Source organism: Gadus macrocephalus, chromosome 9, assembly GCF_031168955.1.
Source record: "Gadus macrocephalus chromosome 9, ASM3116895v1".
Lineage (NCBI taxonomy): Eukaryota > Metazoa > Chordata > Actinopteri > Gadiformes > Gadidae > Gadus > Gadus macrocephalus.
In genome coordinates, this window is record NC_082390.1 from 1867306 (window position 1) to 1893592 (window position 26287).

The window sequence follows — 26287 nt, forward strand, 5'->3', positions numbered from 1 at the left end:
TGATCTGTGTTGGGGTTACGTAAGATAAATGAATGACAACAACACACCACTTGCTCAATGCACAAGACAGCCCTATTAACACAAGGCACACACACACACACACACACACAAAAAGACACAAAAAGACACACACACACACACACACACACACACACACACACACACACACACACACACACACACACACACACTCTCTCACTCTCTCTCTCTCTCTCTCTCTCTCTCTCTCTCTCTCTCTCTCTCTCTCTCTCTCTCTCCTCTATCTTTCTTTCTTTCTTTATAGCTATCATAATAACCTGAAGTAGCCTTACTAGTTAGTTAAAGGAGATACAGCAGAGATATAAGTATTTTCCTAAACATCAGATAATCCAAACTGTTGGCCCATAGTAGAAATTTGACATTGGGGTCATATTAATACAATAATCTTCCTTCGGATCATTCTGCTTTCTTGTCAAATAAAACCATATGCATGCTGCAGTAAGACGTTTAACCTTAGAGCAACAACTTTAGAAATAAGGGATTGTTATTCGTGTCTTGAAAAAAGAAAAAAAACACAAGCAACGTAGGCCTAACGATGCTTCCTAACTTTGTGTTTTGCTTCTCTTCTCTCACGATATTCCTTCGCCTCGACAAACTCCAAAAACCACTGAAACGACCTCAGTGTGTGGTGCATCAAACAGCCAGTCCATAGTTCTAGTAAACAAGTCATGGCAGGCTCCTGAGCGTCCCCCCTGTGCTGAAGACGCGCCTGGGCTGCTCTCATCAGGGCGTGGGCCTCCCAGCCACAATGCGCAAGGAGCCAACGCTACAACACATTAAGCCCCATCCTCTCTTTTGACCGCGCTACCGTCACACTTCACATGCTGTCAGTCTGTACCACAAGCAAAACAATATGAAATCAACGATTTTGATTGTAAATCCGGATGCTGCTGCTGCCAGAGAAAAAGCACGAAGCGCTCAACCTTGTGTTTGGGGATCGGCCTTTACCGCAGGCTGTGGCGCGATCTGCAAGTGTTTCTAAATACCCAATATTGGACATGGTTGAGATGTCAATTTTACCGCTGACCTCAAACAATAACTCAACAATCCACATTTCCCGTCCTTCACCCCGCCATCATTTATATATGAATACATACATTGCCCATCGCTCTTACCTGCAACCGGGTGGTGAAAGGGAGTGGAAGGTAGAAAGGGAGAACATCTCAGCCCTGTCCGCCATCTTCTTCCTGAAACGACTGGAAAGTGACTGCAGAAAATCAGAGCAAGCGCAGGTCCATTCACGGTCGATACCAAGGGAAAGGACGGACGCAGTCGCTTGCTCTCTGTGCCAGTATCTCTTTAGACGGCCGCAGTGATGCTACGGGCCGCGCACACTAGCCAAGATCAGACGACCCCCTTCACAGCACCATCAACACCACATTGAAACATCCGTTCTAAGGGGACGAAATGACCACGCAGATGGGAGTACTGCTGCTGCTCGACCCTGCGGAAAACCAAAGCCAAACAAGCCAAAGCCCCCCGTGTTTCCCTCTCGGCGTGCAGTCCAAACCGATGCTCGGATGCTGCAGGAACACACAACGGCGACGAGCGACTGTGCAGACTGGGGATGGGGGGGCGGGGTGTGGGCTCGACATATAACGTCAGTGCCTCCCGTAACACGAGATAATCGGATGAGAAAGGCGCAAGCAGTGAAAACGATACTATATATATTGTGAAGCCCCATAGATGCACTACAATTAGCGCAGTAGGCTTATATAATTATATGCAAGCTACTATATTTTTCACACTATTTACAGTGTCAATAAAAGACTGGGAGATGTCCCTTGTTCATTCATTTTGGAATTATTGATTTTATTTTGGAATTATTGATCTGACATGGATATGCACTCATTGCCTTAGTGCCACGACTACTGAGTTGGTACGTGTATTCTTATTTGACCCGGTTTTCTATATTATAGGACTAGCTTATCAGGTCTATTCTATTCTAGTATTGATGTTTTTTGGTTGGTCCAGTGGCGCAGAGGAGCTGTCCCTTGCCAGCGGTGCTGAAACGCGGCGGAGCAGCGTTTTGGTTTACACACAGGCCTGCACAACACTTCCACGAAGGGGCGCTAAAAGCCCATCTCCTGAAGAAGTGGACACAATAGGCTACTAACAAAGAACGTCACAAGACAAATGATGCAAAACATTACCCATCAAAACATTTGGTTAATCATTAAACACATTTGATTTCGGTTTGAATGGATTGAATCATAATATAGAAGATAGCCGCAATTCCCTCTGATACAGCCACACCAGTACAATGTGTTTTAAAAGTGGATGAGCTGAACTGTGCCTAAGACATGTTACTGGAAGTTCCCATAATAACATTACAACTTGGGAAAATGTGTCAAGTTGAATCATGTGTATTCATTTTTTCAGCTTTCATTTAAAACGGTCCTTCTATTGTCCAACAATATGCAATTAATAAGAAAGAGACAAGTATGAACCAATGAAATAGTTTATTTTGATGTTCATCATAGCAAGGGCATGAACTTGATCTATCAAACTGTCCTCTCGAAAACTCGGATGGGATCCAGAGTGATAGTAGTTTCCCATTCAACCACTGAAAGACAAAGGAAACAGCAAATGAGTACAGTAATACCAAACTGACTTTTTGAAGCCTGCAATGCACCTCTTAAGCAAAAGCCTAACTTGTCCTACTAGAGAACATGAATAAATGTGGCCACTCACTAGCATAACAGTCAATGTATCACCTTCACATCGACCACACTAGTGATAAAAACACCTACATAAATAACATGAATGACCAACTCTCCTGGATGAAAGTTGATGTGAGGTTGAAAGCATCACTTCTTTCTTTCATAAAAAACATTAATAATTTAAATAACCTAGACTGTTTGTTTAGGCAGCTCACACTTAGCTCCAATGTGCACACATACCCCACCAGACATGCCCCCAGTGGTAACTACACAATTCCAACAATCAAAACAAACTACTATGTAGTATGTAGAGCTATGATTGAATGGAACTCCCTTCCAGATCATATTAAAAAAAAATCAGAACAAAGCTAGCTTCAAAAAACAAGTAAAGCGACATTTCATAGCTGACTGCTTCAATCCTAATATGTATTACAGAATTTTACTTTTATTTACTATTTACTTTTATTTATTTTTTGTTGTTGTGGTTTATGGGTTAGTTATCCATTATTTTCCTTTAATCTGATGTCTTGTATGTTGATTGCTTGTCATGTTATATGTTATGTGTTTGGACCCCAGGAAGAGGAGCTGATATATTCTGCATCAGCTAATGGGGATCCAAATAAAATCCATAAAATCCATAAATCCATAAACAAATGGACTCAAATCGCGATTAATATTCTGTGTCCGAGTTCATATTAAAAGCCCTGTTAGGAGCCCACGATTATATTTGTATTAGTAGTAATAGTTGCTCACAGTGCTTTGGAACTAAAAAATATGTAGAAATTGTTAGAGAGCCTTTTGATATGTAAGAACTAGGTTCTATATCGGCTTGCACTAACCCTAATGCAGCAAAATAATAATAACAACACAATATTAAATCACCTCATACTTCTTCAGCTCTTTCCAGTTGTTTGTATGAACCTCATCTTATGCAGCACTATAACTTTTTTTCGCCACTTTTGACACAAGCCAAAATTGCGCTAAATGAGAATGTGTGAACGAAAGTCTGTATAGACATAACTAAAACAAGCATACCTTCTCTATGCGCTGCGGGGAGACTGCGACCCTTCCTTGAAGGTTTAGATAAGTCGGATCCACCGCCTTGGCCACAGGAACCACAGGCGCCGTTGACTCCGCTCGCCTCAGTCCATCTGGACCAGAACAGGGTCAAACTATCATTCAGAGAACCTACATGCTCGTCTCAGCATAACAGTATGTCACCCCCCGCTTTGGGATTTCGGATGACAGGGGCTTTTACATGCCTCTGTAAAACAAAGTGTCAACTTCCGTATTGTAGGGGCCCCCGTCATTTTGCAACATCAAGAGACAAAAAGGCATTTCCCATTATTGGATCAAATTGCCCCTAAAAGGTATAACATTGGGGCTTAAAAAAAAAGGTAACCACCTGCACCCACATACAAACACACACACACACACATACAAACACACACTTACCCTTGTCCCATCCAAGAGCAGGCTCTATTCTGCTCACCAATGGGAACAGAAGCGCAAGTTGCTTTCAGGTGGCAGGTAAGGTAGACCTAAACGGAAAAACAAAAATGTTCAGAGCTCCAGATACCAATTCTCAAGAGAAAATGGAAGAAGGTTCCCCGGGGGGTTATTTTCTTTACCATGCCCTCGGTGGACCCTTGGATTCTGAACGCCTCCATCTGGAACCGTAGGGTGACGTCATTTTCACGGGGCAGGAACGTCGATGGGGATCCAGTGATTTGAGCATCCACGAAACACCTGAGTGCGGAAACAAACAAACAAGAATCACAATTAGCGAAAGCTTACCAACAGTGTGGAGTGCAGTGTGGAATGCGTGCGCTATACTGAACAGTTTATTAATTTCCTCTCTCTCTCTTTAGTTCTTTACCCATAGTTTTCAATGAAGACGTATTCAGGGGACCCGCCAGGGGACGCTGAGGCAACGCAGTGATCCACAAAGACACGCAGGGGCTTGTGCATGAACTGTTTGACGGTGGCCTCCAAATATATCATGTCTGCGAGGAAGTACTGATACGATGGTCGCTCGAACAGCCAGTCCTCTGCACAAAGGGATTTGCACAATTGAAATGCACAGCCATATGCGATAGCATTATCAATATAAATAAATCGGTTATTTGCAATAGCCTCAAACAAAGCAAAAATTATTGTACCCACCGGTCTTGAGTACAAAACTGAAGTGCAAAAGCTCCTCGGACACTTTGATGGCCGAGAACGGGGTGAAGATCGGGTTCAGGGCCAGACTGCTCACGTTATGCATCCTGCAGGATTTGAACATCAAGTTAATATTCTTTGCACTCTTCAAATGAATTAATTTTAATTAAAATTCAAGCAACTGGAGTTGCAATCATCTACAGTTTAACCCTGCCATTTTCTTTGTATGGTTAAAGTCAATTGGTCGTTTAGCTGACGCACCTGGGATAGTGACACTCCAACAACATGGAAATAGTGATGGCCCTGACGACAACAGTGGATCCAGTGGCTTGGGGGTTGTAGCTCAGCATGAAGGAGTAGATGAGGTAGTCGTCATACGTCTGGGAAAAAGAAACAGTAACATAGTGATATACATTTTTTATACACCAGCATACCATGTAATCTGGTGGGCAGCTACTCATATTATAAACCCATTTGATACATGGATATTATACACAACAAGAACAACAAATGATAGGCTTGGTCCTACCCTCAGATTGCTTTCACACCCTTGCAGGTCAGATTCGAAGATCAGCGATTGCGTGCTGTCGTCAAATCCGACTGCTGGGCAGGGTCCCAGGGTGAGTTCGTAGGGGCTCTTCAGTTTGCCGCCGCCAAAGAAGGCCGTCTTCACTCGTACTTGAATGTCTGACTCTCTGCAGTTGATCGCTACCTGGTTGGTCACGACTGGGGGTCTCGGCACAAAGGGGGCCTCGGGCTTGGGTTCAACGACAGGCTCTATGGGATACGCCCAAACGATGGGGCGTTCTGGAGCCTTGGTTTGGACAACAGGCTCCTGGGGGCCCTTGGCCGCTTGAACCTGTTGAGGAGGTCCGGGCTTCTGGATTTTCTGTGGTGAATTGTAAGCAGGCTTGCTGACGACCTTTTGGGCATTACATTGGTCAACCATGGCTAATGCTGCCAGGGCCAGGCACACCGCAATCCCCTTCATGACCATTTCTTCACAACAACAAGTGATCTAGCGGGCTCACTGGATGTTGTGAGGCCAGTTGAAAACCAACACAGGCTTTTATAACGAGACACCCGTGTTGACTTGACTTGACTTCTTCCGCCCCTTCCGTTGACCGTGCCTCTGCCAGGTTTAGAGGGTGCAGGTCAAAGCCTTTGAATTCAGGCAATATGATGAACTACGGTTTGGGCATTCCTAAAGAAACAAACTTAACCAGAGCTAGGTTTCTGGAGCTGGAATAATAAACATTTAGCATGCAAATATTTGATAAACGTAATTTAAATTTGCTAAAGGTTATTTTTTAGATAATACTACTACGTTTTATTGATTACTATTGCGATCAGCTTTTTCGAAGGTCCTTGAGTCAATATTGATGTTCCTCTAGTAGAACTTGGAACCCACTCTCTTATCGGGACACGGTAACCAGATCTTTTTAACACACAAAGAACAGGTCGAGCAGACCTTTTCAAAGTTAGAATTCAGTTTAATCAGTTTAAATTACCCAGATCAATGACGACTGATGCTATGATGACGATCAATGTTTTTTCCAAACCAGGGGTGTTGTTAGGTTTCATGAACATCCAGGCCTGCCTGCAAAAATTTTCATCATGCTAAACCTAAATAAACAAAATACGCCATTTATTATAGCTTTAAATAGCTACCTGACTACTGTGCTGCTTATCCCAGAATATCTAAAGTTCCATTAAAGTTATTTCAGGTAAAATAAACACAAGTTAGACAGACCAGCTTTCATATATACATAGGCCTACATATTTATTTATATGGATCTGACAGGATAGGATAGGTTAATTCACTTGAGGTGGTAAACAGTCTGGTTATGTTTCTAAACTGTTTATTCACTTGCCAGAAGGACTATCTAGATTCTAGAAGGACTAAACTTTATTTTGAGATGTCCCTGGAATCCCGATGTTTCTTTCTAAATAACTAACTACCATTAGTGACTAGAATCGTTTCATCACTTCTAGACTGAATTGAATTAATGGATTCCATAGTTACAAGTAAATATACCAATAAATATAAATATATATAAATAATTATTTTGCACCCCAAAATTATATTCGGAGGTATTTAAATAATATCCGGGGCTTTAGCACCTAATAAAACAGCCTAGTGACGCCACTGGTTCAAACATACTATTTGCTCAATGTCAAAGAAAAAATAAGAAACCCTTCTTTACTAAATGCACTACAAAACATTAAATGTTTAAATGTTTTATAAAATGATACCCCAAAGGTTTAATAAAATGTGTTCATTTATTTGCCAAACCCATTAGTAGGCAGCTGAAACGGTAACCAAGTGTGTTGGCCCCTGTGGTCAACAAATGGGCTGCCAACCTAACATGTCAGAGCGACCCAACTGCTATAAAAGCCAGTGGCACTTCTGCAAACTTTCCACAGCATCGACCCGGCGTTTTTCTGTCCCTTGTTGTGGAACCATGACCCCCACATGGGCTTCGGTTTGCCTTTTGGCCACTGCCTTTAGCTGCCTGGCTGACGCTCAGAGTTACCAAAAGCCTCAGCAGAAACCTCAGAACGGGCTGCCCCAGTGGCCCCCGTGGAAGCCATCTCCCCAGGATCCCCAGGCTCCTCAGGCTTCCCAGGCTCCTCAGGTCCCCCAGTGGAAGCAAGCTCCTCAGGCTCAGGCTACCCAGGGTGACCAGTTTCAACAGTGGAAGCAAGCTCCTCAGGCTCCCCAGGCTCCTCAGGTCCCCCAGTGGAAGCCAGCTCCTCAGGTCCCCCAGTGGAAGCCAGCTCCTCAGGCTCCCCAGGCTCCTCAGGTCCCCCAGTGGAAGCCAGCTCCCCAGGCTCCTCAGGCTCCACAGGCTCCCAAACGTCCTCAGGCTCCCCAGGCTCCCCAGGCTCCTCAGGCTCCTGCAGTTCAGTGGCCCCCTAGGAACCCCGTAGATCCTCCCAAGCAAACCCCCAGGCCCCAAGCTCCCACACAGCCCAAACCGCATCCGCCTGGAAAGACGTCGCCTCCTGAAGACACAGTCCAGAGCTGTGAGGTCGAGGATGCCTACAAGATCTATTGTGGCCGCCAGGGCATTGCTGCTGACCAATGTAGAGCTATCAACTGCTGCTTCGATGGGAGAATGTGCTTCTACGGAAAGGCAGGTCAGTGTTGCGAGACCCGCCTCATCCCACACCTATTATTGACTTGGAGACACTGAACATGTCTCTTTTCTCGTTTTCTTTTCCCCAGTGACTGTTCAGTGCACCAAGGACGCGCAGTTCATCGTGGTGGTGGCCATGGATGCCACAATGCCACACATTGACCTGGAATCTGTGTCGCTGCTTGGAAATGAACCAGGCTGTGGCCTTGTGGGCAGCAACTCACGCTTCGCTATCTACCAGTTCCCTGTGACCGGCTGTGGTTCTGTGACCAGGGTATGATCCTCCATTCATGAATAATTGAATCGGTCCAATTTGATGCCTGACCGAAATAGTTGTTGAGGATGCTTGAATATCACAACGCATTCACAAATTTGTGGTGTTATTAATGTATTTATAATTGACCAAATACCTTTATGTACCATTGATTGATTAATGTGTTTGCACAACTATATGACGTTGTAACAAGACTCTTATCTTCATATGCATGTTAAGCTTGAGATCGTCACTGAGAACTTCCGAACTAACAGCAAACTCCCCACAGGATGAGCCTGGGGAGGTCATCTACGAAAACAGAATGTCATCTCTATACGAAGTGGGAGTGGGGCCCTTTGGTTCCATCACTAGAGACAGCACCTATGAGTGGGTAATTGTATCCCATGCATTTAAGACATCTTGACCATTTTACATAGCTGTTTAGTATGCAATTACTTCGGTTTATTGTTTTGTTGTGTCTCTGTGGTTTCATGGTGCAAGTGTGAAATTGTTATTATTTTGATCTCATGTGCTTGTTATGGCTCTTTTAATTGTGTTCCTCATTAATCAATGTGAAGCACTTTGTAAGAAAAATCTCAATTTTAATAGTAATTCTTAAGGTTACTATTATTGAAAAGCTATGGTATATGCTACAATTTAACTTTTAAATATCCGTCATGTGTGACTCTGACTGTGTAACTCTTGTGTAATTCAACCCAAAGCAACAGTTCTCAGAATTGGGACAAAATCTTTTATTCCAAATATGGATTTACAAATAAAATCAGAGTCTGACTCTGCTCTCTCTGTTCCTCGCAGGCTGCTCTTCCAGTGTAGATATATCGGCACCTCCATCGAAGCGCTGGTCATTGAGGTTCTGTTAGATGTGGTTCCACAACCGATTGCCGCCCTTGGACCAATGCGGGTGGATCTAATGTTGGGCAACGGAGTGTGTACCCAAAAGGGATGTTACGAAGGTCAGAAGAAAGAAATATGGACATTTCACCACAAATTGATGAAAGCTTTCAGTCGTTTTTAATATGTAATGCTGTATTTATTTTCATATGGACCTCAACGCAGGTGGGACGTAATTGATAAATATGATTTTTTTCTACTTTCGACAATTTGACAGAGGACGGGGCTTATGATTCCTTCTACGACGCGGCCGACTACCCCGTGGTGAAGGTCCTCAGGGATCCTGTCTACGTACAGGTCCAACTGTTGGGCAGGAGCGACCCCTCGCTGACCCTGACTCTTGGCCGCTGCTGGACCACCACCACCCCCGACCCATATAGCCTTCCCCAGTGGGACCTGCTGACCAATGGGTAGGCCTTTCAGCAGGGGTCACCCACCTTTTTGAACCTGAGAGCTACTCCATGGGTGCTGAGTCATACGAAGGGCACCCGGTTTGATACTGAAACAACAAATTTGCACAGTTTGCCTTTAGTTATATATTACTATTAATGATTAATGATACTCCTCTATGTGAAGACACTGATCATGTTGATGATTTCTCACAATAATTATCAACAATGACTTAATAAAGGTGGGAAAGAGTCTTTCCAGAATGAGTTGTGCTATGTCTAGAAGAGGCCTGCGGGGGCCTCATGTGGTCGCTGCGGGCGCCCTGTTGGTGCCCCCTGCCTTACAGTGTCGCCTTGAGCCAGACCACCCACGTCCTACACTCGAAGCGTTGCTGTAAGGCTTAAGGGCAGAGACGTTTCACATAGGCCCATTCTTTGAAGGTGCACGAGTAAAGTAAAGTTCCATGTCTGAGTACTTCTACAATCTTCCTCCAATACACCAGGCAATAGTCACGTCGTGGTGATGATGATGATGAAACATTCTTCTTTTTTTTTTTACTCGCCTCCGTTCTTTCCCCCCCCCCTCCTCATCCTCCTCCTCTACAGCTGTCCCTGCCGTAACGACCACTACCAGACGGCGCTGAAGATGGCCAATAACGTCGAATTTCCATCTCACTACCAGCGTTTCGTGTTCAAGATGTTCACCTTCGTGGATCAGGGCAAATCAATTCCACTGAGCGAAAAGGTAATGCGTCCAACTTAACAATGTGACAGTTTGGTTCTCTTTTCCACCTGAAGTACAGTATCTGAAAAAAGCCTAATCTACATGTTTGGTTCCCAGGTGTTCATTCACTGTACCACAGCAGTGTGTATCGGAGGCAATTGTCAACCCATCTGTTTGAGGAAGAGTAAGGAAACTTTGATAATATTTATTATCTCAATTGTCTGAAAACAGATATTGTGGTTCACAGGCTATAATCTGCGTTCAATGTCTTTTAATCTCACAATGACCGGCAATGTCTACTCCTGCATCTACCTCCACAGAGAGAGATGCTGGCAAAGCTACCCAGCGGTACATTGAAAACACTGCCATGGTGAGCAGCATGGAGGTCCAGTTCGTCTCAGGAGAACAAGCTTCCTGATTTGCTCGCAAATGCAATTAAAAAATCCATGCTTGTATGTGACTGATAAGAAAGTGACTGAAATAAATCTTCTGGTCCTAGAACATGTATCCTATCTCAATTAGGGGTGTCTCTGATTTTTATTTTGGGGCAACATGCAGCCAAACACGCCATTCCCTACAAATAATACATTTGTTGTGCATGACATAATTTTACAATCAGGCTCAATTATATCATAACAAAGAGGTAGACAACACATGATTCAAATGGTTGGATAAATATGTATTCATCCAATATGACAAAGATAGTGTGTAGTGAACGGATGATTGGAACGTGTGCAACATAAAACCATGCCTTGGCCATGAGGGACAAAGCAACAAAACAAAAAAACGCCTTTCCTGCATGTGCGGAAAGAAAGCGAGAAAGACTGATGTTGTCCAATTGTTGAAGCCTGCAGGCCGAACCTGCACACACACACACACACACACACACACACACACACACACACACACACACACACACACACACACACACACACACACACACACACAATGTGTGTGGCTATAAACACATACTCATAATCATGCTTTAACACCTATACAGCCAAGCTCACAACGGCACACAACAATAGTAACGAGTCCGACCTCGAACTTCCTGGTTGCGCCCACTTATTCACCGCTCTGGGTGGAATCTAGCACAGGCCAATCATTGCTGCCCATTGCTCCAGATCAGCGAACGCTGATTGGATAATTATGACGCCTGACAGGCAAATGTCAGAGGGCGTTGTCTGGACACTGATTTGCATAAGTAGACGCGGAAGATATTAGAGAATCATTACTACAGTAAAACTGTACCAGAGCTATTTGATTATCCCTCTAGAAGGCGCTGTACTACTGTACCATTCGTTCCCGATGCTATTGAAACCATCCCGCTATGTCAGACTTTATCTTTTAGCTAGCTCGAACTACAACGCCACCCCGGTTTCACGAGTCTGGCGAGGTTGTCACCCCTTTACGAGATCCTTTTCTTCGCTATTGGTCAGAAAGCTCACCATGCAGACGGGAGACGGTTGTTCGGGTAAATTCAACATGCCCGATCGGCTTTTACACCCCAATGTCAGTAACCTGAGGACTCCGAGTCCTCTCGGATCGAACGGCGATGACGACTCTGAGGCAGAGTCCTACCGGGACGGGCGAACCGAGGAGGTGGACAAGGAGACGAGGGACAGGGCGTTCGCTTGGTGCAGAGACTTTCTGTCTGGTTCTTGGAAGACCATTCCCGAATCAGACTTTCAAATCTCCATCGTAAGGTAATATGTTGATTACGTCATAAGTAAAGCGCATTAGTGTTCTTTCAGAAAAAGGTGTTATTTCAATACTATGAAATGGCCTATCCGATTGCCCGATGCTTTGGTTTTCCGCTCTTTGTTTAGCCAGGAGGATATTTAACATTGTACATTATGTTTGCAGTGGCGGGCTGAGTAATCTCCTTTACATGTGCAATCTGCCTGCCCAAGTAGCCACTGTGGCTGAGGAACCACGCCGGGTGCTGCTCCGAATCTATGGGGCTATTCTACAGGTTGTGTGTGTGTGTGTGTGTGTGTGTGTGTGTGTGTGTGTGTGTGTGTGTGTGTGTGTGTGTGTGTGTGTGTGTGTGTGTGTGTGTGTGTGTGTGTGTGTGTGTGTGTGTGTGTGTGTGTGTGTGTGTGTGTGTGTGTGTGTGTGTGTGTGTGTGTGTGTGTGTGTGTGTGTGTGTAATTATGTGTGTACATTATAACGTTTGCTCATTCAGTAGAGATGGGGCAAGGTATTCCGATGTATTAACCATGATATCTGATTTCTAAACAGGGAGTGGACTCACTGGTCTTGGAAAGTGTGATGTTTGCAATTCTGGCTGAACGGACTCTTGGACCAAAGTTGTACGGTATCTTTCCAGAGGGACGTTTAGAAGAGTATTTGCCGGTACAACACTCATGCACACTCCTACTTTAATAAATACATTAATTGAAAGAGTTATGCATATTTGTGAAGATCAATGGTCAGAGTTACAGTTGGGTGAACCATTTTGTTGTGATCTTTTATGTCTCTTCTAAGAATGATCGCATGCGCACAGAGGAGCTCTACGACCCCTCCATTTCCTCGGAGATTGCTTGTAAGGTGGCTCGTTTCCACAAAATGCAAATGCCCTTTAATAAAGAGCCAAAATGGCTTTTTGGAACGATTGATCGGTAGGCAAGCCCTCGGTCTCTGTCTCTGTCTCTGTCTCTGTCTCTCTGTCTCTCTGTCTCTCTGTCTCTCTGTCTCTCTGTCTCTCTGTCTCTCTGCCTCAATCAATAAAACATTTTTAAATGTTATTTCAATATTTTACTTCTGACCATTTGCTTTAATGCAGCATGATGTCGTCCACTGTCCACTAGGTACATGGATCAAGTTCTGGAACTCAAGTTTACACGCGAAGCACACGTCAAGAAGTACAATAAGCTGATGCAGTTCAACCTGCCAGCCGAGCTGGATAGTCTCCGGTGAGTTGACTCGACGGAGTGGGGGAAGGAACGGAGTTACGGCTTGTTTTCTGTTAAGACACAGCGATAATCTATCAAAGAGAAGGATAAAGAGGATAAAGCTTTTCTACAGGGACCCATCCCGTGTTGATATAAAACACTTTTTTCTTTTTAGTACAATGGGTTCTGGACAGGATGTTTTGGCTTGTCCTCCCATCAGAAAATGATGCTGGCTGATGAGTTTGAGTTTGATGTTCGCCTCCATCTACATGATTGGCCAACAGCAAACCTGAAGCAGAAGAAAGCAAACACTTTCACCCCGGTCTGACCTGGGTGTCTGCGAACCACCCAAACAAATATTATCAAAACCCCCGGGTTCCTCCTTCAGTAGATTAGTACAAAGGTACAAACATGACTCCCTGAAAGGGCGAAGATACCGTCTATGCTTTTGTACTTTCTACTCTTCATATCTGAAGTGACCGGCTCGGTTGTCTCTGACATGGCACTACCCCACAATCATGATCTCTGTGCTAACCTTATCTCCACCCTTCTCTCCATTGCTTGTTGTCATCACTAGACGGTTGCTGGCGGCAACACCCTCTCCTGTGGTCTTCTGTCATAATGACGTAACGGAAGGTATTTATCACGCCACAATCAACCCTCATACAGTCGTCGTCCCCCCCCCCCCCCCCCTTACCACGTTTGTTGTCCTATTTCCCCGAATCCCATAATATACTTTTATTAGTTTATTGATAAGGGCAATGCACAACACCAGATTAAGCCATATAATTAATTAAAACATGCAGCCCCTGCCCACAGCCCTTATATCAGTTAGGGATATAAATATTATGTCGTCCAAGATTAGATAGTAAACAAACGGGTGGGTTGATAATGAATACCATTATCTAGGTTTTTGTGAGCTGAATAAGACAGTGAGGGATTATTGCCACATGCAGTTGACTCAAGGCTCTTCAAACTTCATATTTTGGTTTACGAGCTTTAATAAGCATAATCCTATGTATACAACTCACAATTTGGACAGATTGACCCTGACCCTGCCCCTGAAATAATATATGAATGAAAAGGATAAGGGGTCTGTGTGTAATGCATTGAGGACAGGGGGATTCTGGGTAACATCTAGTTCTGCTGCCTCAGGGAACATCTTGAAGCTGGAAGGCCGGGACCCCTCGTCTACTGAGAGACTCATGCTCATAGACTTTGAGTACAGCAGTTACAACTACAGGTAAACAGGAAGGCCTTGCTTGCTTGAAAACGTTTGTGACATGAGTTGGTGTCAGTGGTGGACAATTCAAAACTTAAAAGACTTGAAATATATTTTTTATTTGTACCGGTAATCATTGTTTTAATATTTCTGTCCTAATGTGAAGCACTTAAGAACCGACTTTTGTTTTTTTTATTTTTTTCTGTCCGTGTAGAAGAAGAGAGCTGCCGTAATATATTTGTGCTCGGGTTTATAACTTTGGTTATAAGGAGATAATAAGTTGCTATCAAGGCATAACCAACTACGTTTTATCCTGATAATCCAATATTTATCTCGTTATCTCGTCGTAACGAACCCGGTTATGAAAGATGATGACTTGCTTATGCCAGGATTACGTCATAACCACGTTGGTTATTACGAGTTACAGAGTTTTTGTCTTGTCATCAAAAAATATGGCATCGCTCGGATTCCGTATATATATCAGAAAATGCTAAGTTTGTTAGATTTTTCATTCCTGTTTCTTCCAGAAGGTCAGGGTCATGGTGTCGTTGTTTCTCTCCTGCAGGGGCTTTGACTTTGGAAACCACTTTTGCGAGTGGATGTACAACTACACCTATAACGAGTGGCCCTTCTACAGGGCCAGTGCGGAGAGCTACCCCACCCGCGAGGAGCAGGTTGGCTTGCTGCCTCTTGGTCGTTTTCTCTGCACTCAACAGAACATTTGAACACATTGTAAAAATGTAACCACATTGGTATAATACGATTGCAGATCATTGTTGATTGCACCGTCATGGCCATTATTTTTAATATTGAACACCTTTTCAAATATAGCAATCCAGTACTGCTATTTGAGTATTTTAATTTGGCAGTCTATGATTTCTTATCATAATAACATGACTATAAGCATCCATTTTCTCTGATGCATACAGAAACACTTTGTATTCTGTATATATATATATATATATATATATATATATTAGAGCTGTCAAGCGATTAAAATATTTAATCGCATTAATGTCATAGTTAACTCACGATTAATCGCAAATAATTTTTCTATGCTAAATATCCCTTGATTTTTTTGTCCCATAATTCTTCTCATTTTAATTCTCTTATCAACATGGTGAAGTGCATCGGCTTGTCTTGTGCAAATGATTTTTTTATTGATAACAACATTGGCATATACTGATCAAAACAGGACGATACAAAAAAAGAGCCTATAGTGCAATTAAACGACTGCTTTGAACAAATGTCATTTGAACATAGCAGTCAGGCTACTGCTTCTTTGTTTTGAGCCAAAACAAAGTATTTTATTTTTTGTAAATAAAATATTTGTGTTAATCGCGCGATAATTTTTTTAACGCCGTTAAAATTGGTTTGCGTTAACGCCGTTAATAACGCGTTTAACTGACAGCTCTAATATATATATATATATTTATTTATTTATTTTTGTACCAACACCTTAAAAAGAGCTTGAATATTGGATATTTACAAATGCTACAATCTGAATGTTCAGCTTCATTGTAGCAAAACAATGGTTAACACACCTGCTATATTGCATATGTTGAGTATGTTTTGCTCTATATCCTAGCTTCATTTTATTCGTAATTACCTGGCGGAGTACCGAACATTCTCTGACAGCACTTCACAGGAGGACAAGACACAAGAGGAGGAGGCCATGCTGATTGAAGCCAACAGGTGATATAAGTAGCTTACAAACATGCAGGGGCGGATCTAGCCATTTTGGGGCCCTAGGCAAAATATAGACATGGGGCCCTCATTTTTGAAACACGTACACAAAACAAATAACCATCCCAATACTCTTAGAATCGCAATAAACCCATAGTGCACTGCCACTCAACTCTCCACAGTAAAATCAGTTTCAGATTTCTCCAGCCTTTGCCAAAATTACATGTTTATTACGAGAGAGAGAGAGAGAGAGAGAGAGAGAGAGAGAGAGAGAGAGAGAGAGAGAGAGAGAGAGAGAGAGAGAGAGAGAGAGAGAGAGAGAGAGAGAGAGAGAGAGAGAGAGAGAGAGAGAGAGAGAGAGAGAGAGAGAGAGAGAGAGAGAGAGAGAGAGAGAGAGAGAGAGAGAGACACAAGTGGTTAAGTTCTCCATCTTCAAATGTCCATTTTCCCTGTTGCCTTCACCATTTCGTGTGTGTGAGACAGAAAGCATTTGTAAACACAAAGTCATACTGTTGTCGTCTTCTCAAAAGTCTTCATATCAGAGAAAAGTGGTGAGCAGCAGTATAGAACCCCAACAGCAGAGCCTGTCGCAAGTTCAGCAGCGGCTGCTGTGGCAGCAGCAGGTATAAAAAATGAAGTCAATTTCGGCAGTGTATCTGCAATTCTTATCTTCTCAGCTTTTTGTTTTCGTTTAGCACAACCACAATCATAATTCCGCCGCTTCATTTTCACCGAGTCGCATCCCTCTGCTTTGGTTTGAAGTCCGTTATTTTGTTTTGAAGTACGTTATGGTTACTACGTAATCATATTCTGGACTAGTCCAATGCACAATGGAGGGGGGCATGTGTGCTGGAAAATTATTATTTAGGCATTAGTTCGGCGTTATGTTGATATTTTTGTTATTTTTTTCTACTAGAAATGTGTTTTTTTTTTTTTTACTTTGCATAAGTAATGGCTGGGGGGGTCAGATTTGGGGGCCCCTAATAAAGACAGATTTGGTTGGGGCCCTAGGCACTTGCCTAGGTTTGCCTAATGGAAGATCCGCTTTTGCAAACATGTATATAAGACTGGTAAAATACTGAATTATTAATATTCCAGTATTACACAAAAAAACAAAACGGCAGGGATTACTTGAACAGTGTACAAAGATTCTTGGTTTCTTAGGAGATCTCTGAATTCAATTGGATATGAAACCAAAATAATCCATTCATTTTTTTACATGGAAAGTTTTTTCTAGTACTGTATGACAATTTGAGTAATAGAAAGAGGATATTGAAGTGACACATCGCAACATGAAATAAGATTGATTATTGTCTTTGTATCTTTGACATTGCAATCACAGTCATTAAGGAGCATACCTGCCTCATGATGTATTTGCTATAAAACTAAACACTTAGTCTTAAGTGCGAAGGTGGTCTGCATCATTATTTTATTGATTATTTTGATAAGTGGCTCCTGTTGCAATATGTCTTCTGAGTGGACAAGAAGCACAACAATTTCTTTATCCCTTGTGATCCAGGTACGCACTTGCATCTCATTTTCTCTGGGGCCTGTGGTCCATCATCCAGGCCAAGATATCTAAGATAGAGTTTGGATATATGGTAAGGAGGATTCTGGCGTTGACTTGTGTTTACATGGGCTCTTCTAGGAGTATCACCTGGTAAAATTATTTTCTTCCTTTGCAGGACTATGCTTATTGCCGATTCGAGGCCTACTTCAAGCAGAAAAAGCTTTTTTCCTGAACAGCCTGTCCCAGTGAAACAGGAATTCCTTTTATTTAGATCTTCACATCTTCATATAATGCTGGCTTGTTACAGTATTATTTCCCGTTGCCTGGTATGAGCCATTTCAGTTTTAGAGTTTAGAACGTGGAAAATGTAGAATAAATGTAAAATTGCCATGTTTGGCTTTACATAGTTTTACTTTATGTATAATTCATTGCTTTTTATATTTTTATTTGAGGGTCCAATTTCATCTCATTTGACTTATGTTTCTGAGAAGATGCAACAGACAATTATGTCAGTTGAAAATCGTAAAATCGTTCCTGTACTTGTTTGTGACATATTCATGCAGATTGGGATACCTGAAACAATACATGTACATATGTTTTGACATGTATGTATTAATATTCAACTGGACAACTTCTTTATTTGTAAGTCTTTACTTAACAATTCCACCTCTTTCACTAATAGATACTGTAGGGCCTAACCCATATGTGAGATGATGGCAATGATTCTCATTTTGGATCTGAAATTGTGTATATTCCATGACGCGCTGTCTAACATTAAATAAAACACCTACTTAAGGATGAATGTAAACAGTAATGTATGTCCTTTTTTATCACACACATACAAATAATACATATCCACATGACTCTGATTCTTTTGACAGAAAGAACTGTTGTAAATATTTGTTTAGATGTAACTCCTTAAGAGGACATGTTGCACCTCTTACAATGCAAACTTTTTATAGTGTTAAAGCTTTGATTTTCTTTTTAGCCATCGTAAAGTACAAACAATTGCTTTTTGCCCTGTCTTAATTCTGCCAGACCCTCAATAACTTGCCAGATTCATTGAGACAGAAACTTTTCAGGGATGCTATAAGAAATTGTGTCTGTTGGGTAAAGCATAGAATTGGCTACTGGCCTGCTCAGAAGCCGCGTTTAGATATTTCATGTGTGCATTGAGAGCTCTCTGCCACTATATCTGGCATGATAAAACTTCTGAACACTGCATTATTTATTTTTTTACAAAGAGTACAAATATGTATGCTGTTATGTCTTATCGGATGTCATCACGGAGGCCTGGCACTGCATGACCTTGACTGGCCCTGAATTTGAAGATGTGGAGTCCCTACTGTTGAGGGTCAGCTTGGGGCGTTTATTCTTGTCCATTTTGAGGGTTCAGGTGCAGGACTTGTCTCCATTTGTAACCCTTTGCGGGCTGTGGATGAAGGCTACGCTGTACTGTCTGAACTCCACTGCATCGGCGAGGTACTCTGGGTGGCACTATGAAGGCTGAGTCCCAAGAAGACCGAGGAATCACATTACCTCCCGAGCCCAGAGTGCCCTCTCACCCACTGCAGCTTGAAATAAACAAGAGAAACATGGCTACTACTAGAGTTCATAGCTTCTCACCTACTGCCGCTTGGAAGAAGGACCGACTAGTGACCACACTAGGATTGTTTCAGAACCAACCGGAAAACCTCAGTTAATCGTCTGGGGTCATATAGTATAGTACGTTTTGATTGGTTTAGTTGGGCTTTAAGCTCTATTTTCTGTTCTAGATGTCCGTCTATATGATCAAGAAACGATCTGTAATTCTGAGAGGTCAATTCCTGTAGTTTTCAATTGTATTTGGACATTGTATTTAAATAGTTGCATGTTATGCAGTATTTTAAGAAGGAAGATATTGGGACACATTGGTGTAAAAGTTACTGGGAAAATTATAACTGTTCCACCCACCAATATTGCCTTTTTGTGCCCTACTGTTCAATCTACGGCCCATCTATTTAGATTGAACCTTTATGACTTTGTTCGTTATCGTTGTTTCGTTGTGATCAGTTTTAACCACTTCAAAGATGAACACCTTTAAACCGTTTATAATTCTATTGTGTCAGTGGATTCGCTCAATAGTACAACATATCTTAGTGAGGGTTTGGAAAGCTTTCCCAGCGGCAGTCCATATTTTGACGACTCCACCAGAATGCGCGGGCCTGGAGTCTCCCGAAACACCGTCGGAAGAGTGGAGGACCAGTGAGGTGTTGCGAACATATCACTCCGGAGGTGAGAGTGCAACCGTAGTGATGGTTCAAACGGACACACATGCCTTCCATGTAAGTATAACGCTCTGTACTATTCACGTTGTGACATCATCTTTCTCTTGGAAAGCTTATCCACATTAAAATGTGCCCTTTTTTGCTGACAGGGTTTCTACATATATTCCTTTAAATGTAGATTGCTGTGTTTTTTTATAGCCTTTGTATTATGTTTGGTCAGGTGGATCTGGAAAGGCTTTCAGAGTGCAGTGAGTATTTCCGGGGGCTGTCCCAGTCCAGAATGACGGAGTTGTCTGCGGGTCTGATCCGCCTGGGTCATGTGCCCTCCTCCATCTTCCACAACCTCCTCGAGTTCTCCTTCCATCAGCGGTTCACGGTGCCAAAGGAGGAGCTGGCGGATACCATCCAGGTAGAGGCGGCCACCAGGTGAACCGTTTAAACCTCAAGACTATTCATCATCTCTCTAAGCTCCAACACCAGTGTGCTGCAACCACCTGGGTGATGCACGGAAGCCAGTAGATACCTAAGGGAGGGGGAACCTAAAATGAGGCCTGTGAAGCCCTTAGGCACTGTCACTGCTTTTAAGGGCTATTCAAACACAATAACTCCAAGGACCACAATCATGCAGTACCAGAGCCCTGTCTTTCCTACGCTGCAGGTATCCAGCTACCTCCTGGCTGAGGCCTTCCTCTCAGAGTGTCTGTCGGTCCTCGCCGAAGTGCTCACACCAGAGAACTGTCTGCCCTATCTCGGACTGGCCGAGGACATCAGCTGCCCAAGGCTGAGGACGACGGTGTTCACCTACCTGAGCAGAAACCTTCTGGAGCAGTCGCAACTGACCCGGTACGACTGCTGCCCGTTAAGGTTAAGATATGAGAGCACGGTCATGTGCTAAACGGCATCCTAAATCACTTTTGATAAAAGTACTTTGCTTGATGACTGTAGTGGCGATTTGTCCTCCATAAAACAATAACTTGAAAATGAAGCTATCAAACAAAGCGACGTAATCAAAATAGCCACTGAGGCACCAGGGGGACGAATCTTACGCAGTGCAGGGCAAAGAGTCAGCTGTCCAATGACTATAATAGATGTGTTGGTTGAATACAGAAAATTGTCAATTGTCATTTTTAAACCCAATTTTCAGATGTAGTTATGTATTATGACTTTAAAAAAAAAAGCTACCTTCATTTCTATGAGTTTGGAACAGTTCATGGCAGGCAAGCCTTGGCTCAGCTATGTATGTGCTTTTTACAAGACAACGTAGGAGACTGAATAGGTAAGATAAGACCGACATTTAAAGAAAGAGAGTCATAAACAGCTTATGGGTTGTAAATGTGGGTCATATACCCTAGTGGAGGGACATAACGTCCAAAGATCTATATGATATTAACATGTTTAAGCCCTAATGATAATTACCGTAGTAATGAGGGCAGCAGTGGCCCAGGAGGTAGGGCAGGTTGTCTGGCAAGCGGGAGGTTGCTGGTTCAATCCCTGAATCGGAGCCAATGCTAAAGCGCGGTTCTTGTCGTGTTTGTGCCGCAGGGCTGCCAGCCCTGAGGAGATGGAGGAGCTGATTGGTCTGAGAGCCCGCGGGCGCCGGGGACTCTGTGTCCTCAGGAAGGAGAACCTCCTGTCCCGGGACGCCCCGGAGACCGCACGCGCCCGCCGTCTCTTCAGACTGTCGGAGGACGGGGGAGCCTCGTCGTGGCGCCCCGTCTCTGAGCTTCCGTTCAGCGCAGACAAATGGTGCTACACCGCGGTGGTGCTGTTCAACTACCTGTACATCCTGGGCGGGTACAGGCAGCCAATCAGAAGAGGCTGGGAGTTCAAAATGGCCTCTTTTCGATACAATCCTTTGTCACACACATGGGTCGCCACGGCTCCTCTGATCAAGGTGAGGTGAACGGGCGGGTCTATCTGATTCTAAATAACAGATCCATACCGAGAGACGGTACATTAGGGTCAGAATGATCATTTTCCACCCAGTGCATGACACTATTTTAGCAATATTCTATTGCTTTGGTTGTTCCCTCCACCTCACCTGTTGGATATAAGTACGTGTACCTGCATCGGGGTTCAGTCCATGACAGACGCTGTCTGATGCGTCCCCCAGCACAGGAGGCATTTCAGCGCGGTGGCGTGTGAGGGAGGTATCTACGCCGTGGGCGGATGGTATCTGGACTCCCTGGTGAGTCCGGACTCCAACACAGCCCTGTACACCGCCGTGGAGCGCTACGACCCCTGGGGAGACTCCTGGAGGTATGCGTCTTCCGTTTAGATGTTGGACTAATTCCGTGTCTTGGACGTTTTGGTGTTTGCGATTGTTTGTGCTTCAAAGGTTGACTTGACGTTAAGTCGAGGTACATGTGTGTGTGTGTGTGTGTGTGTGTGTGAATGTATGTGTGTGCGCGTGTATGTGGGAACCCCGGTAACTGGATGTCTTCTCTCTCTCTCTCCTATAGGTTTGTGTCTTCACTTCCTCTATCTGGTTCCCAGTTCACAGTGTCTATGTCCCACGACGTTCCCCTGGCAACCAGCTTAGGTCATTGTGTCTATGTGCTGGGCAACATCCAGAGAACCGGAGAGAAACTACTTCTGCAGTACAACACGACAGAAGGTTGGGGCCAACAGCAGAACTGGTTTATTGGTTTCGGCACAGGGCTCTGGCTAAGCTCGACTAACCCCAAGATGTTCTCTCTCCCCGACTCACACACACACACACACACATGCACCCAAACTCACTCACTCATTCACTCACCAAGGACGTCGTAAGGCATTTAAACATGTAAGAAAGCACCTAAATGTGACTCACCCCATAATTATAGTCTTATCCCATCTTTAATTTTCAGTCTAGTATAACCAGTATACCATTAGCTCAATTAAACTCAATTAAACCCAAACCCCAAGCAAAATGATAAGCATGTGAAAACAAGTTGCATGCTTTATTTTTAGTATTGATGTAGCTATGTATTTAATAACTGTGCAGGTGTACAAGCCCAGCAATAGCAATCTTTTTTATTTCTATAACAATACCCATATCACTCAGTGACCAAAACTTGCTGAAAAGCAACAGAGCAAGTAGGTAGAGCCACCAATGATGTCTTACCGATGTTGTTCAACTCATCAAAGTTTTGTTTAATTGCATTAAATCACCATAAACTGATAATCCATTGTCTGGGCACCATTCTGAAACCTCAAATGCTGTTTACGATCAGTGAGTCCAGACTATTGTCTTGTTACTTTGGAAGGTTCCTAACTGGGTGAAATGACCCAGAAGTATCTGAGTGGCAGCCACAATAAGAGGTGGATTCTCTAAATAATAGGGAGATTCAATGCTTCCTTTCTTTTTTCCTTTAGGATCCTTTAGCATAAGTGTAGTCGGATTCTCTGTAGTCCGTTCCTAAATCCTTCACATCTTCCCTTGACCTCCTGACGTTTTCCATCGAGGTCAAGGAGAAGAGGTTAGGAAAGGACAAAGGATGTTATTATTAATTATTACTACCACCGTCTTTATTGCCAAATAGTGGCAACAGCCAGAGAACCGGAGAGAAACTACTTCTGCAGTACAACACGACAAAAGGTTGGGGCGAACAACAGAACTGGTTTATTGGTTTCGGCAAAGGGTTCTGGCTACCTCGAGTAATGCCAAGATGTCTCTCTTTCTTTCTCCCTAACTCACACACACACACACACCCAAACTCATTCACTCTTTCACTAATCGTTTCTCTTACTCACACGCACACACACCCAAACTCACTCAAACACACACCCAAACTCAGTCTATGTGCTGGGCAACATCCAGAGAACCGGAGAGAAACTACTTCTGCAGTACAACACGACAGAAGGTTGGGGCCAACAGCAGAACTGGTTTATTGGTTTCGGCACAGGGCTCTGGCTAAGCTCGACTAACCCCAAGATGTTCTCTCTCCCCGACTCACACACACACACACACACATGCACCCAAACTCACTCACTCATTCACTCACCAAGGACGTCGTAAGGCATTTAAACATGTAAGAAAGCACCTAAATGTGACTCACCCCATAATTATAGTCTTATCCCATCTTTAATTTTCAGTCTAGTATAACCAGTATACCATTAGCTCAATTAAACTCAATTAAACCCAAACCCCAAGCAAAATGATAAGCATGTGAAAACAAGTTGCATGCTTTATTTTTAGTATTGATGTAGCTATGTATTTAATAACTGTGCAGGTGTACAAGCCCAGCAATAGCAATCTTTTTTATTTCTATAACAATACCCATATCACTCAGTGACCAAAACTTGCTGAAAAGCAACAGAGCAAGTAGGTAGAGCCACCAATGATGTCTTACCGATGTTGTTCAACTCATCAAAGTTTTGTTTAATTGCATTAAATCACCATAAACTGATAATCCATTGTCTGGGCACCATTCTGAAACCTCAAATGCTGTTTACGATCAGTGAGTCCAGACTATTGTCTTGTTACTTTGGAAGGTTCCTAACTGGGTGAAATGACCCAGAAGTATCTGAGTGGCAGCCACAATAAGAGGTGGATTCTCTAAATAATAGGGAGATTCAATGCTTCCTTTCTTTTTTCCTTTAGGATCCTTTAGCATAAGTGTAGTCGGATTCTCTGTAGTCCGTTCCTAAATCCTTCACATCTTCCCTTGACCTCCTGACGTTTTCCATCGAGGTCAAGGAGAAGAGGTTAGGAAAGGACAAAGGATGTTATTATTAATTATTACTACCACCGTCTTTATTGCCAAATAGTGGCAACAGCCAGAGAACCGGAGAGAAACTACTTCTGCAGTACAACACGACAAAAGGTTGGGGCGAACAACAGAACTGGTTTATTGGTTTCGGCAAAGGGTTCTGGCTACCTCGAGTAATGCCAAGATGTCTCTCTTTCTTTCTCCCTAACTCACACACACACACACACCCAAACTCATTCACTCTTTCACTAATCGTTTCTCTTACTCACACGCACACACACCCAAACTCACTCAATCACTTTCTTACGCTCTCACACACACATACACGCACGCACGCACGCACGCACGCACGCACGCACGCACGCACGCACGCACGCACGCACGCACGCACACGCACACGCACACGCACACACACATTTTCACACTCTGCCCCTCTGCTGTAGACTGCTGGTCGGAGCTTCTCCCTACCCTGACCAGAGCGGACGCAGACCTGCCCACCCTCTACTTCCTGGGTGCCACGGACACCCTGATCGTGATTGGAGGAAACGCCGTTGAGAATGTGGTGACATCATTCTGTCCGCGGACACGCCGGTGGGGAGAGGTACAGAATCAGAGACCCATCAGGGAAGAACATCAGATCCGTCACATAGATTAGCTCATCAGCAATGCACAATTGTGTTGACAATGTGCGCTCCTTTTCGAGGGCATTGTGTTTTACAATGCAGCCTCGATATTCAGCCCACACTGAAGTGTGTTGTTGTGTCGGTGTCTTGGTGCCCAGATCCACGCGGCCTCCAAGGTGGCCTTGGCGGGCCAGGGGACTGTGTTAGAGGAGCACGTGCTGATGCCAGCGACGGAGCACCCTGCAGGAGTCGGGCGGCTGGACCTGCAGGACCGGACCCTGAGCGCGCTGCCTCCTCTGCCTCTGACGGCTCTCTATGAGGCGGTCTTTCACTTGTACTTTTGATTACTCTCGAGTATACTTTGTCCCCCTAACCTCTCCACCCCCCCCCCCCCCCCCCACACTCCCAAGGACGTCGTAAGGCATTTAAACATGTAAGAAAGCACTTAAATGTGACACACCCCCTGAATTATAGTCTTATCTCAACTTTAACTTTCAGTCTAGTATAACCAGTATACCATTAGCTCAATTAAACACAATTCCAACCCCAAGCAAAATGATAAGCATGTGAAAACAAGTTGCATGCTTTATGTTTAGTATTTATGTAGCTGTGTATTTAATAACTGCAGGTGTACAAGCCCAGCAATAGCAATCTTTTTTATTTCTATAGCAATACCCATATCACTCAAAACTTGACCAAAACTTGCTGAAAAGCAACGGAGCAAGTAGGTAGAGCCACCAATGATGTCTTACCGATGTTGTTCAACAAAGGATGTTATTATTAATTATTACTACCACAGTCTTTATTGCCAGCTAGTGGCCTCATGTTGCACCTGCATGGTTTGGCGGGGCGTCATTCAATTATATTCGTCCTGACCTTTCAATAGAGGGGTCATATTATGTCAAAATGGGATTATGCGTTGTTTAGATACTGACCTGTTTGTTTGTAATCTAGTTTGTATTATCATTTTTGAATTGGATTTATTGTTTATATTTTAAGTTTGTGTGTCATTGTGGGAATTGTTTATTTAAACAATACCAATATTTAAACAATTTAAATACCGTTTTCTTTACTTAATAAATTCAGAAATGTAGCCTATATT

At 43.5% G+C, this 26287-nt stretch overlaps 5 protein-coding genes across 8 annotated transcripts in view; 3 read left to right on the forward strand and 2 right to left on the reverse strand.

The window, feature by feature from the left end:
• The window catches only part of mapk8ip2 (mitogen-activated protein kinase 8 interacting protein 2), a 30014-nt gene extending 28405 nt beyond the window's left edge, over nt 1–1609 (reverse strand). For both annotated transcript variants that reach the window (XM_060060160.1, XM_060060159.1), the window contains exon 1: nt 1155–1609. In XM_060060160.1, the coding sequence (XP_059916143.1) occupies nt 1155–1219 (65 nt within the window). In that variant the 5' untranslated portion in view covers nt 1220–1609. The remainder of the gene's footprint in view (nt 1–1154) is intronic.
• An 875-nt stretch (nt 1610–2484) lies between these two features.
• Nucleotides 2485–5951, reverse strand: LOC132464016 (zona pellucida sperm-binding protein 3-like). Its single transcript, XM_060060171.1, has 8 exons — nt 5395–5951; nt 5127–5245; nt 4869–4972; nt 4582–4753; nt 4334–4451; nt 4158–4243; nt 3738–3853; nt 2485–2605 (listed from the first exon to the last, which is right to left on the reverse strand). Exons 1-8 carry the CDS (start codon nt 5860–5862, stop codon nt 2544–2546), a joined length of 1245 nt encoding a protein of 414 aa, XP_059916154.1. The 5' UTR covers nt 5863–5951; the 3' UTR covers nt 2485–2543.
• A 50-nt stretch (nt 5952–6001) lies between these two features.
• LOC132464012 (zona pellucida sperm-binding protein 1-like) lies at nt 6002–10411 on the forward strand. The gene is made up of 6 exons (XM_060060166.1): nt 6002–8009; nt 8098–8282; nt 8551–8648; nt 9078–9235; nt 9391–9583; nt 10169–10411. Exons 1-6 carry the CDS (start codon nt 7217–7219, stop codon nt 10323–10325), a joined length of 1584 nt encoding a protein of 527 aa, XP_059916149.1. The 5' UTR covers nt 6002–7216; the 3' UTR covers nt 10326–10411.
• Nucleotides 10412–11462: 1051 nt separating this feature from the next.
• chkb (choline kinase beta) lies at nt 11463–18409 on the forward strand. The gene is made up of 11 exons (XM_060060172.1): nt 11463–11992; nt 12153–12261; nt 12531–12644; nt 12777–12910; nt 13100–13204; nt 13761–13819; nt 14339–14426; nt 14971–15079; nt 15994–16100; nt 17611–17692; nt 17777–18409. Exons 1-11 carry the CDS (start codon nt 11595–11597, stop codon nt 17831–17833), a joined length of 1362 nt encoding a protein of 453 aa, XP_059916155.1. The 5' UTR covers nt 11463–11594; the 3' UTR covers nt 17834–18409.
• Nucleotides 18410–18789: 380 nt separating this feature from the next.
• On the forward strand, nt 18790–25927 carry LOC132464011 (kelch-like protein 26). 3 transcript variants are annotated; one of them, XM_060060164.1, is made up of 9 exons: nt 18793–19326; nt 19795–19925; nt 20089–20277; nt 20527–20711; nt 21411–21762; nt 21982–22127; nt 22331–22485; nt 25006–25163; nt 25344–25927. In XM_060060164.1, exons 2-9 carry the CDS (start codon nt 19896–19898, stop codon nt 25527–25529), a joined length of 1401 nt encoding a protein of 466 aa, XP_059916147.1. In that variant the 5' UTR covers nt 18793–19326; nt 19795–19895; the 3' UTR covers nt 25530–25927. The 3 variants fall into 3 exon arrangements, with proteins under 3 accessions (XP_059916146.1, XP_059916147.1, XP_059916145.1); XM_060060163.1 differs by having other exon boundaries at nt 18790–19925; nt 25266–25394; XM_060060162.1 differs by having other exon boundaries at nt 18794–19925; nt 25344–25926.
• The last annotated feature ends 360 nt before the right edge of the window (nt 25928–26287 follow it).

Bases quoted from the DNA above. Each gene is read 5' to 3' on its own strand.
- LOC132464016 (XM_060060171.1), bottom strand. From the start codon at position 5,862: ATGGTCATGAAGGGGATTGCGGTGTGCCTGGCCCTGGCAGCATTAGCC. The intron at 3,854-4,157 runs GTAAGTGTGTGT...GTTCTGGTCCAG, and splicing joins TGCTCTTGGATGGGACAAGG to ATGGACTGAGGCGAGCGGAG. The intron at 2,606-3,737 runs GTATGCTTGTTT...TTTGTCTTTCAG, and splicing joins CCCCGCAGCGCATAGAGAAG to TGGTTGAATGGGAAACTACT.
- LOC132464012 (XM_060060166.1), top strand. From the start codon at position 7,217: ATGGGCTGCCAACCTAACATGTCAGAGCGACCCAACTGCTATAAAAGC. The intron at 8,283-8,550 runs GTATGATCCTCC...AACTCCCCACAG, and splicing joins GCTGTGGTTCTGTGACCAGG to GATGAGCCTGGGGAGGTCAT. The intron at 8,649-9,077 runs GTGGGTAATTGT...TGTTCCTCGCAG, and splicing joins ACTAGAGACAGCACCTATGA to GCTGCTCTTCCAGTGTAGAT.
- chkb (XM_060060172.1), top strand. From the start codon at position 11,595: ATGCTATTGAAACCATCCCGCTATGTCAGACTTTATCTTTTAGCTAGC. The intron at 13,820-14,338 runs GTATTTATCACG...CTGCTGCCTCAG, and splicing joins TCATAATGACGTAACGGAAG to GGAACATCTTGAAGCTGGAA. The intron at 16,101-17,610 runs GTGATATAAGTA...CTTGTGATCCAG, and splicing joins ATGCTGATTGAAGCCAACAG to GTACGCACTTGCATCTCATT.
- LOC132464011 (XM_060060162.1), top strand. From the start codon at position 19,671: ATGAACACCTTTAAACCGTTTATAATTCTATTGTGTCAGTGGATTCGC. The intron at 21,763-21,981 runs GTGAGGTGAACG...TGCGTCCCCCAG, and splicing joins CCACGGCTCCTCTGATCAAG to CACAGGAGGCATTTCAGCGC. The intron at 22,128-22,330 runs GTATGCGTCTTC...TCTCTCCTATAG, and splicing joins CCCTGGGGAGACTCCTGGAG to GTTTGTGTCTTCACTTCCTC.